Source organism: Chrysoperla carnea, chromosome 1, assembly GCF_905475395.1.
Source record: "Chrysoperla carnea chromosome 1, inChrCarn1.1, whole genome shotgun sequence".
NCBI classification, from domain to species: Eukaryota; Metazoa; Arthropoda; class Insecta; order Neuroptera; family Chrysopidae; genus Chrysoperla; species Chrysoperla carnea.
In genome coordinates, this window is record NC_058337.1 from 65,036,834 (window position 1) to 65,057,101 (window position 20,268).

Here is a 20,268-nt window from a genome sequence, read left to right on the forward strand (position 1 = left end):
TTTTTTTTATTTGCATAAACAGATAAATGAAAAAATGTATTTACTTAATGGTAGTTTTGATAAACCTAAAGTAGTTGTTGAGATATTCCTCCTGAAAATGAACAATTGGTTTTGTTTGATTTCTTACATCTGAATGAAATTGAAGAAATGAGTTTAGGGAAAGAGAGAGACGATGGAAAGTAGAAAGTAGGAAAACTGAAAACGCTTTATTCAAATTTTTTCGTAATGAAGTACACAAAAATGTACTTAGATTTATTTTATTCTCAGTCTATCAATTGAGAACAATTTCCAATTCAAATTGTTTGTTCACAACTATATTGGCTGAGTTTTAAATAAAATTTGATGAATTGGACAACAATTATTGAAGACGATAATGGGCCATAATTATGAACCGCACTGTATTTACACTATATAAGTAGTGACAGAGGTCATCAAAGGTATAACAAATTAATAAAATATTTTTTATTCCCACTTAAAACTCTACTTTTATAAAGTAAACAAGTACACAATGTAGGATTTGTTTTCATTTTTAAAATAAGGTCGTAAGGCCAAAATTTTTTTATCTGAATTTTTTTTAAACAAGAAAAATTTCTCTAAACCTACATTTAACTTGATTTATTAATGGAAAAGACTCTCTCGATATTTGATATTTATGAAAAGCTATTATAGACATGAGAAAAGTTATTTTAGGCAAATTAACATCACGAACAGGCTCTGTTAAAATTTCGCTCATTATTTCTTTGAGAAAGAAAAGTTTAATTTCTTGTTTCGCGTTTCGAAAAACGTACAATTCTTTCTCAATTTTTTGCCCTCTGGACTATTACATGAAATATAACTCCAATTTAAATACAAACGTTCAAAGCTTCATTCTAGTCAAATCGAAAAATCTAGAAAAATCTCATAATTTTGGTAATAATTTTTCATAATTTTGGTAATAAATCTAGAAAAATCTCATAATTTTGTTAATAATTTTTCTCTGAAAGAAAATGATCTCCCTATTTGTGGGTATGATGAATATAGGAGACGTGGGGTAATTGGCAAAAAACAAACAATGATTTCGTACAACTGAATGAATGCAACTAGAGGATTGTCCGCGGTAGGCCAACTTTATCTAACATACACAAAGACACCCGAACACCATTTACATAATATAGCATTAGGTAAGTCCAATTTGCGATCGCTCCCATTACACCATGCGCCCTGATATTTTGAAAAAATTGTTTATGCCGATATTATTTATGCTTTTTATTTTTTTAAATACTTAATATTATCGTTTACAAAAATAATTTTGACACAAGTAATATATCTAATTAGTTTGGCTACCCACAGAACCATATATTCTACTTTTTAAAAAGGAATCCCGTTAAAAAAAATTCTGCTAATCCTACACGCTTGGTATACATTTTAAAAAGTATATTAAATCGAAGCTTAAGGGTACACTAAATGTTATATCGAATTACACCAAATTGGTAACATGTAGGTAGAATTAAAATGAATATAATTTTACCGTTCAATTAAACAACTTGTCGTCAATATGGCAATAAAGTTGGTGGTATGGTGACTGACCTCTTCATATAAAACATATTTGCGATGTGATTTTCTTAATATACTTATATATTTATTTTCTTACAAACATCCACAGTTGTTTTAACCAAATATGCAAAAATGTTTTTAAAAAATGTATATAAATTTCTTTTAAACATGTCGTGTTATCAACATGTCGCATCTTTATTTTACATTAATTTCTATTAATTGAATAATTGTTTGCATTTTAAATTGTATATTAAACATTAGACAAAACCCTGCGAAGAAATTAAAATATAATTTATTATTAAAAATTTATGTGCGAACTGTTTTTTGAGCATACAATGAATATAAATTTAAATAAAAAACACGAAGATTAATTAATTAATTATTTGTCACTTGAAATGTCAGACTAAAAGTTTCACATTCTTTTATATCGATAATTTTTATAAGCATTGCTCATGAGCAGCACAACCATACCTTCATATAACGAGATCGGCTAGAAACAAAGGAACAAACAACATTCTGCTAATACTTGTGGCTTCTCCTCCAACTAAGCGTCTGCAGATATACGAAAATAAGAAGGAGAATTTATCACTGCTTGTTTCATGGGCAATACTGCAGGAAATAAAGCAATTAAGGTTGCAATTTTATGGAACAATACCTATGACTTGATTTTTTCAAAATCAATTTTGTTTTTTTCAATCACTTGTATCTCAAAAACGGTGAGTTTTAAGAAAAAAAGTCATGAAAAAAAAATGATAGAATACCCTAAAATATAAGGTCCAATGATTATTTTCCCAAATTTCATGAAAAATTAGCTTGGCCGAATATGTTTTCCCTATACTATACCATATGTTTTCGTTTGAGAACTGTATTTTAAGATAGTTAGATAGGCATTTGGAGCCTATCGTGATATATGTGATTTTTATGTAAGATTTTCTATTTTATAGTCTGAATTTTGAAAATTGAAAGTCTGGCTTAAATGCAATGTGATTGATATTGACTTTGCATCAATTTAGACAATGTTATTCTGTCTAAATCTCTACTAACATCCAAAATGATTTTCCTTCAATCGGTTAAAAAGATTATGTTTTAGTACTAGTTTTAAGCCCCGAACCAAAAAAGGAGTGTTATAAGTTTGACCACTATATATGTGTGTTTGTCTGTCTGTTTGTGGAATCGTAGCGCCGGAAGGGATAAACTGATTTTGATTTTTTTTCTTTCAATTTAATGGACAAAGTTTTCAGCAATGTTTCAAGCGCGAATTTGGGGTTCCGTAACAACAACAAAATAGGCGAATATCCTCAAAATCAGTTCAGTTTGGAGAAAGCGGTAAGGTAAAAGTTAATTTAATGGAGAGTGTTCTTAGATATTATTCAAATGCGAGTTTAGATTCCGTATCCGAAAAATTTGTCGGTGGTTTTTTAAATTTTGCAAATTTCACTTGTTTAACAATTGCGCAAAAATGTGCTCTTTGCTAAGCAACACTTCTAATCCTAGGCTTAGGCAAGAGTTCCACTTTTGAACCTAGAATTGAGTGACGCTGTAATTAACAGCCTCGTACTTTAACAAACATGTATTTTAAAACAACGGTGTTCATCGAGATTAGTGTTTAAAATACTCTGAAAATATACAATTAAATTAGAATTTTAAAATTCCTGGTTTTTATGGCTCTGCCACTGCTTATCCGGGCATAACATTTAGGTTAAAATCTAAAAAAATTAAAATCAAAGTTTATTTTATTAAATCTTCTCTTAAATTGAGCATTTGAATGCCAATATTTTAAAGCTGATAAAACGACATTTTTTCATTATAAGTAAATTTATACATCGCAATTAAATATGAATACTCATTTAGCATTAAGATCTTTGTTAGTTTTTTTTTTCACATTTGATATAATTGCGATAATATTATACTGTGGGATGTTTTAAAGTATCTGCCTAACTTTAAAAAAAACATTCTGGTTTAATTAAAAAAGCGTAGGATATTAGGTATAACCATACACGGAAGCTTGATAATTATTGATATACTTATCTAAGTTGTATTTAATATCAATGTCAACCGTTCATTGGCACGAAATACATTTATGATATAATACACAAATCATTCAATATCTGTGAGATAATAAATATTACTTAATATTTAATTAGTCTACTTCCGGGATTTATTATGAGAACCAACACAAATGCAAAATAGGGGTTCCAGATAAAGCAACTATCATTGAAATCGTGGGTAGTACGAATTATTAACAGATGAGTATTTTGAGATCACTCAAGTGTAATTATTTTGTTTAACGTGGCAACTTAAGTGAAAACTACGTAACGCTATTTCCTATAATTTTTAACACTCTCCCTCTTCTATGCAACACTGGAAAAAATTGATCACTGATCTTACAATAACATACAGTTTTTAAAAAGTTCCGTAATTTTGTGCGAAATATTTTGAACAAAAGTTCAAGAAACATTCAATGTAAACTTTATTATGCGATACTAGCCCAAAAGTACTAATAACAGGAAAAGTATCAAATACTATCAATAACCCCCGGTTCGCTGGAATTTTTCAACTTTAAAAGGCTACAACTACCGTTATAGCCTTCACTTCTCTTGCCCTCATTTACCTCACCTTTTTTTGAACGCAATGTCATGGATTTTATTTCTTTGGTGCGGAACCCTAACTTTTTGAAAATAAAATACAATGCATGTTACTCGCTTATAAGTGATAATATAGCTTCACATTTCTGAAAGAATTTTCTTTTCCCGTTCACTAACGTTTGAATTTATCCATTACAAACAAAGAAAAATAAAATATTTTCTTTTTATAATATTCTAGCTTAGATGTGTAAAAAGTATCGGTAACGAAAGCTAAATGTATATACACAACCAAATCCAAATTATTTAAAATTTAAATTTAAATTTTCAATAAATTATTTAAAATCCAAATTTATTTAAAATTATTAAAGGAATAAAATGTTTACACAAAATTTTACCTAGATTTCAAACAACTGTATTTCTATGGCACGCCATATATTTCTGCAAAAAATCAGTGAATTTGGACCAGAAGTAGGCCACTCTTTCAACCCTCCGTGCAAAGCGGCAAAGGGTGATTTCAAAATTAGAAAGTACAAGTTTTCTTATGAGTATGAAAAATATGGAAAAATTCTGCTTTTTGACATGTTTTAAAAACAAAAAGAGAATAATAAGAGTTTTTGCAAAACAATATGCCAGGGCTTAAAAAAAATTTAGTTTAAGTTTACGTATGTTTTGAGGAAAATTTCAGTCATAAAGTGTTATTTATGCTTGGAAAGCGAATATCTTAGTCCAAGAAGCTCGTACGTAAATTTTGTATAGCTCATTTTCCAGAAAAATAAACAAGATTTCGAATGTGATTAACAAATTATTGTAAAATAAAAAATTTTGGTACGCTTCTAACATTCATAAAAATTTAAGAATAACATATCTCACTTTTTCTACCCTCCGTGCAAAGCAGCAATTGGTGATAAAATTTACAAGGCGTGGATTCTAAAACTAAAATGAACAAATTTTCAAATGATCTATTGCGGGTCAACATGCGATGATTTTACGCAGAGATACAGCTGCTGGTCTTCAAATTTTGCGCTTTGCAAATTTTGTTCCCTGAATAATTTGATTGTGTACATATGTTCTCTCTTGTATAATTACTCTCTCATAGTGTTAGTGTTTTATAATTAATTAATTAATATTAACTATTTTAATTCGAATGTAAAAATATGAATATCTTATTTCGATTTAATGTTCAATGGTTTTAGCCTTTCGATCGATCGTTTAAATATCTTAACAATCTGTTTTATACAATCTTTATTATTTAATTTTATTAAATTCATTTTTAAAATTTTCACAAAGTAAAACAGTATATATTTTTTATAAAAACGTGGAGTATTTTATTTCTTCAATGCATTTAGAATTATAATAAAGAAATTTATTTTCCACAATTTGAATAGTACTTTCTTAAAGAAAATTTCAATAATTTTAATTTAATGAACTTTTATGATAGTATTTATTTTGTGAATTAATTTCAATGATTAAAATACAATAAATAAATATGTTAATTATGTTATGTTGATTAAGGTGAAATCAGAAATTGCCACAATATCATTATCTTGATTGAAGGGAGAAACATTAAATTTTTTTTACTTTTAATTCAAATTGATTTAAGCAACTTCAAAGTGGGTAATTCCCAAAATAACTATTAATTTAGGTACTATATGTATCATTCATTAGTTTTGCAGTGAAAAAAATCGATATCTATACAAATAATTAAATTGAAGTGTCTGTATATACCTAATGTTAAAATAATAACATAACAAAAGTTTTGACTGCTAGCCTACCTGTTCATTTGTAACGGTTTGTTTAAAATTGGTCAGAAAACGCAAAATTATTTTTTATTAACTTCCTAGTATCGGTATTGTAATGGGTCCGATTTTCGAATTAGAAATTTTCAACATATCTTTACGTTTCATGATTGACGAGGCATTAACATCAATTTGGAGAAGAAGTATGTACGTGTGTACTTACGTACCTCCGTAGACATTTATTTCGTAGTCGATATCGTGCGAATAAGAAATAATATCGACTTCGTTGAGGTGTAGATCGAAGTGTATTAACGACAATATGATCCGAACAAATTTCATGATATACAGTCGACTTATTTCGAGTCGGGCGAGCCTTTTCTTAAATTTTATCCTGTTCGATATCGCGCGAACAAAAAACGATATTGACTTTGATGAGATTCCGATCGAAGCGTATTAACGGCAATGTGATCGAAAAGAATATCATAACATTCAATCGAGACGGTCGAGTTTTTATTTTTTTTAAATTTTTTATTACTTTTTACTATGCTGTAATGTTATTTTTGCAAATAAAATAAAATTTCGAGGTAAGATTATTAATATCATCTTGGCAATTAAGAAAAAATATATACCTATCCAAGTGTATCAATCTGTTCTAACAGATCATAACCACCTTTAAAAGGCCATATTTAAAATTTTATATAATTTATATTTATAAACACCAAATACAGTATAAGACGGCATCGACGATGGCGTATTCAATATGATAAAATGTAAAAAACAGTTTTAGTTTGATGCTCCAATTTAAGTGATTCAAAATTACACCTGCGCAAATATCATTTACTATCACACTGATATTATTCAATGCAATTTGCGCAAGCGTAATCAAATAAATCACTTTATAACGCTATTTATTTTCTATTTTTATTTTCGTATATTATATATTTTCTTTTTATTCTTATTGTTAATATTTACCTACAATAGTAATTTGGTATTTCTAGTCTGGTATATCAATTTGCGCGCGGAAAAAATCAAAATAAACCCTGGTGAAAAATATTCGGCACAACAGAAATTGAGGCGCAAAACAAAAAATATGTTTTATACGTAAAACAAAAAGTTAGTAAAGAATCATGTTAAAGGCGCTCATTAATTTACAATATTAATGTAGAAAAAAATACTTTAGAGAATTTTCCGAACTCCGAAATAACTTTTAGTATTAAATTAATTTTGATCAAAAATTTCAAAAGTATGATCCAAATTTAGTAGGATTACATACTTGGTTTATCAAAATTGGATAAAATTTAATAACACAATAAATTTGATACGATCTTATTGGAATTTTTTTTGAAACCCACTAATTTTGGATTATTCTTTTCAGCTGTGATATCACTTTTTTGCTAGCTATCATTTATTTGCATTTTCCGGGACCAGGACCACATTCTATGTTAATTTTGATCACAAATTTGAAAAGTATGGCCCAAATTTAGTAGGATTACATACTTGGTTTATCAAAATTGGATAAAATTTGGATGTGATAGAGCAAAATTAATTTTTTTGGATTTTGATGACGTCATAAAGTTAAAAAATTTCGATTTTTTGATAACACAAGCAAATTTGATCGGATCTTATTATAATTTTTTTTGAAACCTTCTAATTTTGGGTCATTCTTTTTAGCTGTGATAACAGTTTTTCGCTATTCGCGATTACAATTTTGATAAGTACGACACAAATATAGTAGAAGAAAATTTGGATGTGATTGAGCAAAATTAAATTTTTTAGATTCTAATGACGTCATAAAGTTAAAAAATTCGAGTCAAGTACATACTTGGTTTATCACAATTGCCAAATAGTACTTTTTGATATATTTTAATGAACAGCGAATATATTATTAATAACTACTACTATTATTTTATCTATGATAACATAACTACAATTTTAATTCAATTTTGTTTGTATTACTCTGTATTATTTACTTTATTTATTATCAACAAAATTTTGATTTTGTAGATTAATCAGTTCCTTATGCAAAATAATCCTGTATTATTTAGAAGAGTAATGAGTTCCTTAAAAATATGTTTTGCTCGGAAACGTAGAGTATGAAAAATAACCCAGTATCATTTAGAAGAGTAATGATTTCCTTAAAAATATGTTTTTCTCGGAAACGTAGAGTGTGCAAAATAACCCAGTATCATTTATAATAGTAATGAGTTCCTTAAAAATATGTTTTGCTCGGAAACGTAGAGAGAAATCAATACTTTAATTTGATACTCTATCATTTGAATTTTAAAAAGTTTATCAATTAAATATACAATTTTGCCTTTACAATGTAAAATATACAATGTTAAATACTATCAGTGTACGAATTTTCATCAAAATCGTTAGAGCCGAACCCGATATACATAAGACGTAACCTAAATACTTGCCACCGGCGCTATGTAACCCTCGTTTCGGCCCTGAAAATATGTATATACATTTCATATAACTTAAAAGAAAATTTTTTAATTACTCGTAAAATTAATAAATATTCCTATTACATTAGTTTTCTATGTATCATCACCGTTTAATACCAGACAATTTATGATCAATGAAAATATATAAAATTAAAAAAAATTATATATTAATTAAATTAAAATGAAATATTATCTGTTTATTAGAAACATGTAGCTATAATGTGTATAATTTTTGTCAGTGTCTATGGAAAATCTGTTATTCGACGATAATATTCTTCCTTTTACCTTGGCTTAGTTTTTTAGTTATACCTAACAAATATTAACATTTTATTTTTTAAATGATAAAAACAATCAAACGATTCAAGATGAGATTTTTTCTCGTAACATCTTCATGACAATAACAATTCACTGTTGTGCATAAAAATTCATTGTAGGTACTGACCCTATGAAAAAATTCCCACATTAAATTGCTAATATAAATTTGTTTTATTATTTACAAGGTTTTGCTCAAAGCCGCCATAGTCGAAATTTAGATTATGTCATATTTTAGGAAAACTATTCTTTGCCAAGGTAATTTTATTCTTAGATAAAGATTTTCAGCTACCATCTAGTGGTAAAAGGAACTTGATTTATCCATAACCAAAGATGAACTAATTTAATAGATAAGAAGAACACAGTTATATAAAAATTGAATCTAATTAATTATACTTACATTTAAGTTTGGATATTCTAAAGTTTACAAAAATAGGGGGATAAGGCATTACGAAGTCCAAAGAATACTCCAATCCAAGTAACAGGTTATAATGTTTCTTAAGTATAATAATATGTGATCTTTGGTTCAATCATTTAAATTAGAAAAATCCCACAAAAATTTTCTGCCAGAGTTATGTTTGTTAAATCTGTGTGTCGTCAAATTGACGGGATTGTTAACCTGGTGCGAACATAAATGTTTGTAATTCTAATTAATCCGGCAAAAATCGAATTCAAAAATAAAATGAAATTTAAAATTAACGAAAATTATATTCCGAAACTGGCCCTTTTAAAAACTAACAAGTTTTAATCAAATAAAGTTAAAATATTTTTTTACATTTGTTTTCCATCGAAAATAAGGTTTACGAAAAAATGTTCCCAATAAAATTTGTTCCAAATTTTATAAAGAATATCTTTGAAATTAGAAAATTTCTCTACTCCTAAACATTTCTGTATTCTAAGTATTCAAAATCTAAGTATTCGTAAGATGCCATCCTACAAATAGAATAATTTTGGGAATTTTTTCCTAATATCACTTCAAATAAATATTCAGCGAAAAGGAGGGGGTATTAAAATGAGTACCCTTTATATGTAGCTACGAAGTAAAAATTCGAGCGCTGTTTTTAGTTCCATACTAGAAATGGTAGCCACTGTTTTTTCGAAATGAAATTTCCCTGACTTTTCCAGGTTTTCGGTTGAAAAATGCAAAAATTATCTGACCCCTTAAGTATTCGTAAGATGTCACGAATAACAATAATCTTTTTAAATTGCTTTGAAAGAAAGTGGAACGAAAACTTATACAAATATGGAAAAACTTCGATCAGGTACGCCATTTTTATAAATAATTCGAATAGAAAAAAAAACAAATGAAAAGAAACAATTGACTGAATTAATTGTTGAAATACCATGCATAGACAGTGTTGATTACTCTATCACATTACACATATATACATGTCACACATACATAACTGATATTCCCATATTACACATACTATAGAATTTACGCTTAATTTGCGCCCTCACGGGTAAACGGTGATGTTTACGAAAAAAATGTTTCAAACAAAAGTTGGTTATTTTTTTATAAGGAATTTTTTTTACATTTAAACTTTTGTTCTATCTTTAACGGTTTATAAGATGGGCCCTACGGCCCCACGACCCAATTGACCTATGTTGCTCATTTATGAAATGACCTCACTTTTTACGTCCTGGGTACGTTGTAAAAATTTCAGCTTGATATCTTTTTTCGTTTTTGAGTTATCGAGTTGACAGACGGACGGAGGGACGAACAGCCGAAAATCGACTAATAAGATGATTTTATGAACACCTATACCAAAATTTTGTTCGTAGCTTCAATATTTTTAAGCGTTACAAACTTGAGACTAAACTTAGTATACTTTGCATATTACATATATGTGTGCATGGTATAAAAATTATAAAATTAATTTCCAATAAATATTTCCAAACGTTATAAACTTTAGGCTAAATTTATAATTGGCTACTCACAAATATTCTCGAAATAAAGCAAATTAGATCTTGCAAAAATAATTTTTATTAATATATATAAAATTATAAGAAAAATACTGGAATTAAATTTTTCGAGCATAATCAAAAATCATCGAAAAATGAATCTGCATCAATTCCATTAAATGTACTACTTACGATCGATTCAATATCTGCATTATCTTCTTTGTTTTCATCAACTTTAGTATTTTGATTGATTTGAATTGAGTTGTTCGTCGGACTCAATTTAGACTTAGCAAAATTAAATTTTTTAGTTGGGGTAACAACAGAAGAGGTGGACGATTGTTGGGAACTTTGATGTGTTTCGGGCCCATTGGTGTTGGATCTTATCGAATTTGGATTTGAAAAAGGTGAAACAAAACTTTTACGTTTTGAAAATTGTGGCATAAAATTCGAGCTTGTATTAAGATTGTTTGATTGCATTATCACATTTGATGAGCTGTTGTTTGAATTATTAACACAATGTGTAAGACTTGGTTTGTTTATCAAATTATTAACACTTTTTTTACTAAAATTATTTCGTTGATTCTGTTCACGAATAGTATTTATCGAGTTAGTAAATTCCAATAAGTTTAAGTAATTTAAACCCTTAGTAATATCAACAGTTAAATTTTCTTCGTTATTTGAGTAAATAATAACGATTGTATTCGCAGTTATATTTAAATAATGCTTTTTGGCGGAAAAAGTTAGCACACCCACTTGTCGTAATACTAATACAGATCCTACATTCAAAACATCTCCATATGAATCCCATACTTCTTTTTCTATAACTCCATCGATTTCCCCTAGAACATAAATTTATCTTAAAAATATTATTATTTTATTTAGGGAATAATATAACCATTAAAGAAAATTTTGTTACCAGTTTGATCTTTTAATTTAACATTAAAATTATCATTAATAGAATCAATAATTGCTGCTAAAAATGGCGATTTTTGTTGAATCAATTGTCTTACATTGGCTGTGGATTTTAACCAAGAAATTGTATATTTTCCTGGCAAGGAGTCCGTAGTTGGTCTTCCGTAGTCATTTAACATTTGTTGCCATGGTCCTTTGGTAAATAAATTATCACTATTTTGCGAACAAATTGGTACCTACAACCAAATAAAAAGGAGTAATTTAAAAATTTGTTTATATCACAAAACATGACAGCATATTAGCACTGTTTATTTTTGAAGAGTTTCAATTTAATTTAAAACTAATTCAGAAAACTATTTTTCTGTAGTTATAATTGCCTTTAGATTAGACTACATCAACTCGGCAAAGTCACACGTCAGTTCCCGATAACCAAATTGGACGGAAACCAAAATGATTTCTGTTTCAGAGAAATAGTTGTAATCTAGCCTAAAATTATTTTTGAATTAGGGCTCCGCTGCATTGGTGTGGTAAACACACACGTTACATCGCGAAAACGAATCAAAAGTAATGTTGGTTGCCGTATAGGACACGAGTGTAAGCAAATATTGACTTTTATTTGGATAACGCAACCTAACACGCATATTTGCTGCGTCAATTGAATGTAGCCTTCGGTTGAAATAAATAAATCAATTAGTACAGATAAATGAAAAACTAAAATTTCTTACCAATATTGTAATATTTGACACTGTTTCATCTTCTAAATCGGGTAATTTCAACTTTGTTGTTTCTTTTACACTATTAATTTCTGGTAATAAACCTGCAGGCCCCGGAAATTTACGTTTTTGTACTAGCGGTTTTGAATTATGCTGTACTACTGGCTTGTTAATGTGAATATTTTGCTCACTACTTGTTAATTGCTTTAATTTCGTATTTGTAATTCTATTAAATTCATTTTTCTTTTCAACATTTCTCTCATTCGTTTGGTTTATTGTGGGATTTTGTTTATTTTGAGAAATGTCTAAATTTGAGCTTGTATTGGATGCTTTATCATTTTGTAATATTTCTATTATACTCTCAGCAGGCCTCTTAACTGGACTAAATGCAAATTTTTTTAATTTAGCATTAATATGACTTTGGTTCGTATTTTCATTATTTATTAATTCGGAAAATGTACGTTTATTGCCTTGAGAAGAAGGTTTCTGTTGATCCTCTGAGTCTAAATTGAAGCTATCATCTGTTACCTCATCATTATTAAATATATTTGTCGGAAAATGTTTAACCGTATTTCTAAAATGTATTGTCGTTTTTTCAGGCGAAGGTACGGCAGATTTTCGAAATACGAAATTTGTTCCATCAGAGAGTGGCGTTGAACTAACAATATCACTGGATAGAGTGCTTAAAAAATCCTAAAATATAATATTATATTTAAAACTAGTCAACATAGTTAGTTTTAACGAGTTTACCTCATCGATGTTAAAATCATCATCTTGATCAAACATTTTCAAATTAGGAATTTCAAAAAAAAGAACATCACATAAAAATAAATCTTTATAAATATTGGCGCAGATCAATAATCCATTATTTGACTTTAAGTTTTGAATTAAATAAATTTTAAAAGAATTAAACTTGTAGTTTAAAATTAATTAATTTAAATATATTAGTTTACTTGAACAGAAGCGCAATATTTATTTTGAAGTTTAGTTAGTGAAATCTACTGTACCGACATTAATTATGACTTCCAACCTAACGCCACCTCGTAGTGTAACATGGAACTGTTAAGTTTATTATTATTTACCATTGTTATAAAATTTAGACAAGTTTTGGAAAAAATTATATACCTAAGTTAGAAGATATAAAACAAACCAGCAATAATTAGAGAATAATTTTTTAATCTACGGCTGCTTGAACTACTGCTAGAACTATTGATATGTAAAAAAAGGTTTCATTTAAAAATAAAAATTTTCCTTTTAATTAAATCTACTCTAAAAGATATCTGTCTTCAATACAGAGGGATACAATAATGCGTTGTGAGTGCAAACGGCACTCACTTTTGTCTATATATATATAGAAGCTGTGTAGCATTTCACGAGTTTTCCCACATGTGCATATACCTAAAAACAATAAATTATAAAAGACTTATACAGTAGAATTTCGATAATTAGTACTCAATATAAACCAAGGGGCTTCGAATTACTGAATTTGTTCAGATTACTGGGATTGTAAACAATTAATTTTAAGTGATTTTGCTCTCACAGGCGTAAAGAGCGGTGTGGATTATTGGGTCAAGCTTGATAAATTATCTGCACTCTCCTAATATTATAACGTTACAATTGCCAGATCCTTCATCCCTATTAATAATTTCAACAATGAAGTACTAATGTCACGTTAGATCGGATACTGTCCAACCCTGTCCCGTTTTTTAACGCTAAGCAATACCCAATTTCCTCTGTTAACGCAAATTTTTTTTATGAAGTTTATGCATGGTCCTTGTGATTAAAGGACTTTTATTGATTGAACTATATTTATAACGTTCCCCCGTACTGTTGCAAGCAGGTATAGTACAGCACCACAAATACAATAGTTGAGAGAGAACGAAACGGTTATACAAATTCTTCTATTCCTGTTGCTGCTAACCTCATACAAAAGTTATTGAGTTGTACTTGAAATTATGCACTATTGCATATACAGATACAGAGAGGGCGGGAAGCATATGTGGAAAAAAATCCACTAATGTGTGAGTGTAGCAGAGTAAGATATTAGATAATATATAAGAAGGTATTTCAATCCTGCAAGGCATGATGGGAAATGTGTCGAACGATGTGTCAGTGTGTCAGGCATACTAACCGTTAACTAAAGTACTTTTATATACATAATATACGATTAGTATGCCTGACACACTCGTGGCGGCACAGCCGCTTGATACAGAGTAGACAGACTAATTCCGTTATTGTATTACATTATAGCCAACAAACTAAAATTTTATCCAATTTATGCTTAGAACGAATTTTCTAGGAACACGTAATAAAACACAGAATTGCGCTTTCGTTCCACGCCTTATTTCAAACCATCATAACTTTTTTCATTGAGGACCTATGGATAATGGCAACAAAATCTATGTTCGGATAAGCTATTTTTACAATCCCAATAAAGTAGCCATGAACATTAACCAATTTTCAATTGGCTAAGTTAATTGTTGAAATACTATGTATGACAATATTGATAACATATTCGTTTGTTTTTTACGTCATCTGAGTAAAGAAAGATAAACAAACACATACATAATATATGTAACGTATAAATTTAAAATATAAACAAAAGGTTCCTGTATATACATATTATATAATGTTTCTTAGCTAATTTGCACCTTCACGGGTAGGCAGTGATTTTTACGAAATAATGTTTCAAACAAAAGTTGTTTTATTTTTTATAAGGAATATTTTTTATATATATTTATACTTTTGTTCTCTCTCTAAGGGCTTACAAGATGGATCCTACGGACCCGAGACCTTGACCTATGTTGCTCATTTACAAACTCAATACACTTTTTGCGCCCTGATGAGCACGCTATAAAAATTTACTTGATATCTCTTTTGTTTTTGAGTTATCGTGGTGACAGACGGACGGTCGGCGGACGAGTAGATTTTGTTCGTAGCATCAATTTTTTTAAGCGTTACAAACTTGGGACTGAACTTAATATACCATGATATATTTCATATATACATGGTATAAATATGTATAGTAATTTTCCTTTTCAAATTATAATTGGAAATAAAGAATTAACTTCGTTTTCTTCTATCTACACACAAATTAAAATTGGAAATTACCTACTTACCTACTTCCCCTCTATACACTCACAAGGAGACCCGACCTTTGGGATTTGGCTGAATTTTTTTGAGGTGAAAGAGGACCCTTAACTAATATATTTTAATGAATGAAGAACATTTTCGCCGTGCTTAAAAAGGACTATTTCGCTATCATGTTACATTTATCTGGACACTCTTAACTTGTGCAATACAGGCATTGAACATTTTTCGAGAGGTTAAGAAGACAAATTGAAAATTTGCAGTAATGCTGGAGATAATGGTTTGTTATTCACTTACTTAACCAATCGAAATAATTTGATCACACATAAAAATCATTTACGTAGGAACTGCGTCATTTAAGCGAATTTTTTAATAGAAAATGCATATTCATTATGAAATCAATAAAGATACAAAAATGTGATCAGATCCATCAAAATGTTTTATCAAAAATATATTGCATTATTGTACGCGCGTACTTCGTATACAAGATGAGTAATTTTAATAGTGTAATGGCTTATAGCTCGATTTGTGATGATAGCGCCTGATGTCAGATTGGACCTAGTTTTTTGCGTTTCTTTAATAGCCAATTTAAATCCCAAACGTTAAGAGAGAAAAACACTTTAAATTACAAAGTTGATACTCATAAAAAACCAACACTTTTCATCGAAATCATTTTTCCCAAAATCATCAGCTTTGGAAGGAAATGCGACTTAAAAATATGTCATTATTGTATTTAATAGAAAGAAAACACGCTAACTACGCCGGAACTTTTTTTACAAACTTTTGTTCTATCTCTAACGGTTTACAAGATGGGCCCAATGGACCCAAGATCCAAGACTCAATTGATCTATGTTCTTCATTTTACGAACTTAGCCTCACTTTTTACGTCCTGAGCACGCTATAAAAATTTCAGATTGATATCTCGTTTTTCGTTTTTGAGTTATCGTGCTCACAGGCAGACGGATAGCCTGAAATGGACTAATTAGGTGATTTTATGAACATCTATAATAAAAGTTTGTTCGTAAAATCAATATTTTTAGGTCTTGCAAACTTGGGACTTGGTATACCTTGATATATATTACATATATACAGGGTATAAAAATGTTTCTTTTAAAAAATAAACATTTGAAACTTTTTTTCGTAAACATCACTGTTTATCCGTGAGGGCGCAAATAAGTTTATGACATTAAATAGTATGTATTATATGGGAATATCAGTCATATTACACGTCTGTGGCCATGGTTTTCCAACAATTAACTCAGTCAATTATTTGTTTTCACTTGTCTGATTAAATTCAATTTATCATGTTTTGAAGTTTATGTAAAATTATTTATATTTCGAAGAAAATTGATATTGACAACCACTGACGTTAACGTTTTATAATTGCATATTAAACAGCTAGAATAAATTTTATGATAAGAATAAAAATTTTCTATTTCGACATGATTGGATTATGTATGTTATTTTCTAATTTCTTAGGATGTTTGAATAGGAATCTTGAACGCATATTAAGTTCCCGTGGGATTTCTGCCAATAAGCTTTAAGCATATATAAGGAATAACAGCATAGAGAAATGTTTAATATTCAACAATTTCATCAAGAAGAAAGTTATTGTGTTGTTTTATATTATTGTTGTTAAGGTTTGTGTTGTTTATTGTTGAAAATTATGCAACTCTCATTACAATTTCGAGGTATTTTTTGCTGTGCATTAAAATTTTCCAAAATTTTGTAATTTATTAAAACTTTAACGGTTTTATGGGAATTTTCAATCTAGAAACAAAACCTATATAGTTTTAACTTTCATTATTTTAAGTCTTAAATAAATTTAAAATATCTCAAAATATACCTACTCTACGAACTGTAGATAACTGAATTTGCCTCATTACACATCATACGGTAAAATATAAAAAAAGATGAAAATTAATTTAAAATTAATTTAAAATAAGTTAAAATACGAAGTATTAATAAACTTTCAAAGATTAATGTCCGTTTATTTCTTGCAAACCTGAATTTTATATGATAAGTCTCTTATTGAATGCAAAAAACTGGTACGTTTTTTCAAGTAAAAGATTCGGCTAATTAAATTCGACTTCTATTTAATCTCTTAATAAATAAATTAAAATCTGGAATGTAAACAAATTATATAAAATAAAAAATAATCTTTCCGATTTCGTTAAAAAGGGGTGCCGGTTGTCCGATACAAGGAAAATTATGGATCTACTTATTAAAAACAATTACACACATCGATCAATTTTAGGCTTATTCGTCTAATTAAAAATTTTCTGAGTGGTGTCAATGAAAATATTTCATTTACAAAAATTTCCATACAATATAAATTTCTAGAGGTGTTGCAATAATAGTGTAATGAAAGTTGCATAACAATGTAGGTACAGAGTATTTAATTAAAAATAATATATTTTTTTGTTCACAGCAAAATAAAAGAAGATATTTTCCTAATGAATTAAATTACATTTCCCTCTTGAAATTACGGTTAGGAATACGACTCCAAAACGAAGTACGTATTTTTTTTTAAATAATTACTAAAGTAGTCCAACAGGAAAAATTGTACAGTTGTAATAGTGTAGTTCAAAATTGGTGCAAAACACAGCTTGTAGTAGAGGATGGGTTTCAATAAAGTTTTTTTATCCCAAAAATGAAATAAATTATTTGAGAACATATTTTAAATTTTCATCAATATTATTATTTACATTATTCTAGTAATGTAAATTATTAGCCTGTATTATTAATTATTAACCAAAATTAGCTTATTTTAGACGTTTGACCTAATTTTTATGAAGTATAACACATTGACTCAAATTGTACATAATGGTAAAAATTGTAAATATTTTATATATTATATATATATAATCATATTTATTAAAATGATTTAAAAAAAGTTTAAATATGAAATTGTTCAATTTTCTTCAACAGTGCGTAACTTGGTCAAAAATCTCGTACACGAATGAGTAAAATTACATTCGACATCGAAATGCATATATTGAATTTCTTGCAAAATAATTTCTCCATGCGCGCTTTCACAGTTCTATGAAAATTGTAACTTTTTGTTCCTTACACCTAGCCCAAAACATTTGAAAGACCATTTTTGGTCAAGGCAGAAGGATAAGATGATAAGGCATTCGGGGTTTGGGGAGATAAAGTTGGAGAGAGACAGTTATTGTATTTGTCATATTTTATTATAAAGGAGTTAAAATCAACCAAAGCAGCTACAGCTTCTTTATAATATAGCAAATTTGTGGGGAACCTAGACATTTTGAAAGCCAAGCAGCTAATAATTTATAAATTCGAGTATTTCTAGTACCTTCCAAGTACTTTTGCGTAACTCTGGGACCGTCTTTGCATCTTGGATGTAGTGAAATTTTGAAGATGAAGCATACGAAGGATTAATTTCGGAATATTTGTCTAATTTTATTAACATAACTTGCTTGTGCAAATATTAGAATACTGCAGACAATGCGTTTGCAAATACAAACATTTTATTTGAAATCTATTTTCTTAAACTAGATTTCGATATACAGTATTTTCCATAACTACTCTTTTAAAAGGGTGTGTAAATTAGACTTAGAAAAATGTCTCAAAAGTAGTTAAGCTGAAAGGGAATCTTTTTAAAAGGCTTGAATTTTACTTTGACTCCCAGAGTTATTTAAAAAGCAACTCGAATTTCGTATCTGAAAAGAGATAGAAGAAAGACACATTTTCTACGATTTATCAGTTTTGTAAACGTGACAACTTTTGTTCGGTTCAATCTTTTTCTGTTACTAACTTACTCTTCAAGTTATTTCTCAGTAAAGCATGGGCTATAAGGACCTACGGAACATAGTGCATGTTATGTATGTGTACGGTATTTAAACAGTTTGCCTTTTATTAAAGTATATTTATTAATTTAATTAATTTTAGAATGGGTTATCATGGAATAGCAACGAATACACTTTTAACAATAAGTATATATCTATTAGTTTCGTATCGTGAAGCGATAACAGTAACAGCAGCACCTACACTAGAACATAATATTATAAAAACAATTGATAACCCATCGGCCACAGGTGGTGGTCACTTAACATCCAGATATCGTACCAGTCGTTTAAATAATAAATACTTACGATTACATCCAAATGATAATATTGATATTTTAATTGATGATGATGGAGATGGTGGATTTGGCGCAGATGTTAGTAAACGGCAATTTGATGATTATGGACATATGCGATTTGGTAAACGTGAAGATCGTTTTGATGATTATGGTCATATGAGATTTGGTCGTAATAATTTGGAATAATACACGTTTTATTATACGGAAAGTATTATTATAATGGTGGTATACAGACTATAAATAATTTTTTTCTGCAAATTTTTCTATTGAAATAATTTAATGATGGAAATAAATTATTTTCAATACGATCCAGAAAAAATCAATTCTTATTTCTAAATATGTAGTTCAAATAAAATTATTAATAATAAAAATTATTTACTTGAAATTATTGAAAGATGTTTTTTCTTTCGTTCTTAAACTATTCCGATCTTTTTGAAGAAAAATTTTTGAGAGATTTTGAAGAGAAAGAGTCAAATGCATTGGTAAGCTTCGGAGGGAAGGCTTGAATTTTTGTTTTTATAGGCCTCTACAAATTTTATGATCGTCTCGACAACATACTCGCCAACATTTTGGTGAACACAGTGTCGTCAACTTTAACATATCAGAGCTGCGTTCCGGTTCGTAGATGAATAGAGGCAGTTTGAAACTTTATATTAGAGATTAAAAAAATCATCGAATTATACAAAAAAAGGCTAACAGCTGAACGTGAAGAAAGGTAAAAAAAACTGATTGTGTTTACATCAAAGAAATCAATTAATTATTCTTTTTTACAATTTATTGTACGGCTTGAACGCGATCAGTGCCTAGAGTCGACAGCAGTTCCTATAACTTTATTTATTATAAAAATAATTTTAATTTTACTTTATTAATCGAGAAAAAATCAAAAATTAAAACCAAAGACACATTATCGTATGGTTGGAAAACAAA

The 20,268-nt window shown here is 28.6% G+C and overlaps 2 protein-coding genes across 2 annotated transcripts; one reads left to right on the forward strand and one right to left on the reverse strand.

Moving 5' to 3' along the window:
* Positions 1 to 10,656: 10,656 nt before the first annotated feature.
* Positions 10,657 to 13,022, reverse strand: LOC123306219 (probable serine/threonine-protein kinase DDB_G0276461). The gene is made up of 4 exons (XM_044888151.1): positions 12,894 to 13,022; positions 12,156 to 12,836; positions 11,435 to 11,666; positions 10,657 to 11,357 (listed from the first exon to the last, which is right to left on the reverse strand). Exons 1-4 carry the CDS (start codon positions 12,927 to 12,929, stop codon positions 10,657 to 10,659), a joined length of 1,650 nt encoding a protein of 549 aa, XP_044744086.1. The 5' UTR covers positions 12,930 to 13,022.
* Positions 13,023 to 16,819: 3,797 nt separating this feature from the next.
* LOC123305818 (drosulfakinins) lies at positions 16,820 to 19,577 on the forward strand. The gene is made up of 3 exons (XM_044887648.1): positions 16,820 to 16,873; positions 17,665 to 17,748; positions 19,149 to 19,577. Exon 3 carries the CDS (start codon positions 19,150 to 19,152, stop codon positions 19,525 to 19,527), a length of 378 nt encoding a protein of 125 aa, XP_044743583.1. The 5' UTR covers positions 16,820 to 16,873; positions 17,665 to 17,748; position 19,149; the 3' UTR covers positions 19,528 to 19,577.
* The last annotated feature ends 691 nt before the right edge of the window (positions 19,578 to 20,268 follow it).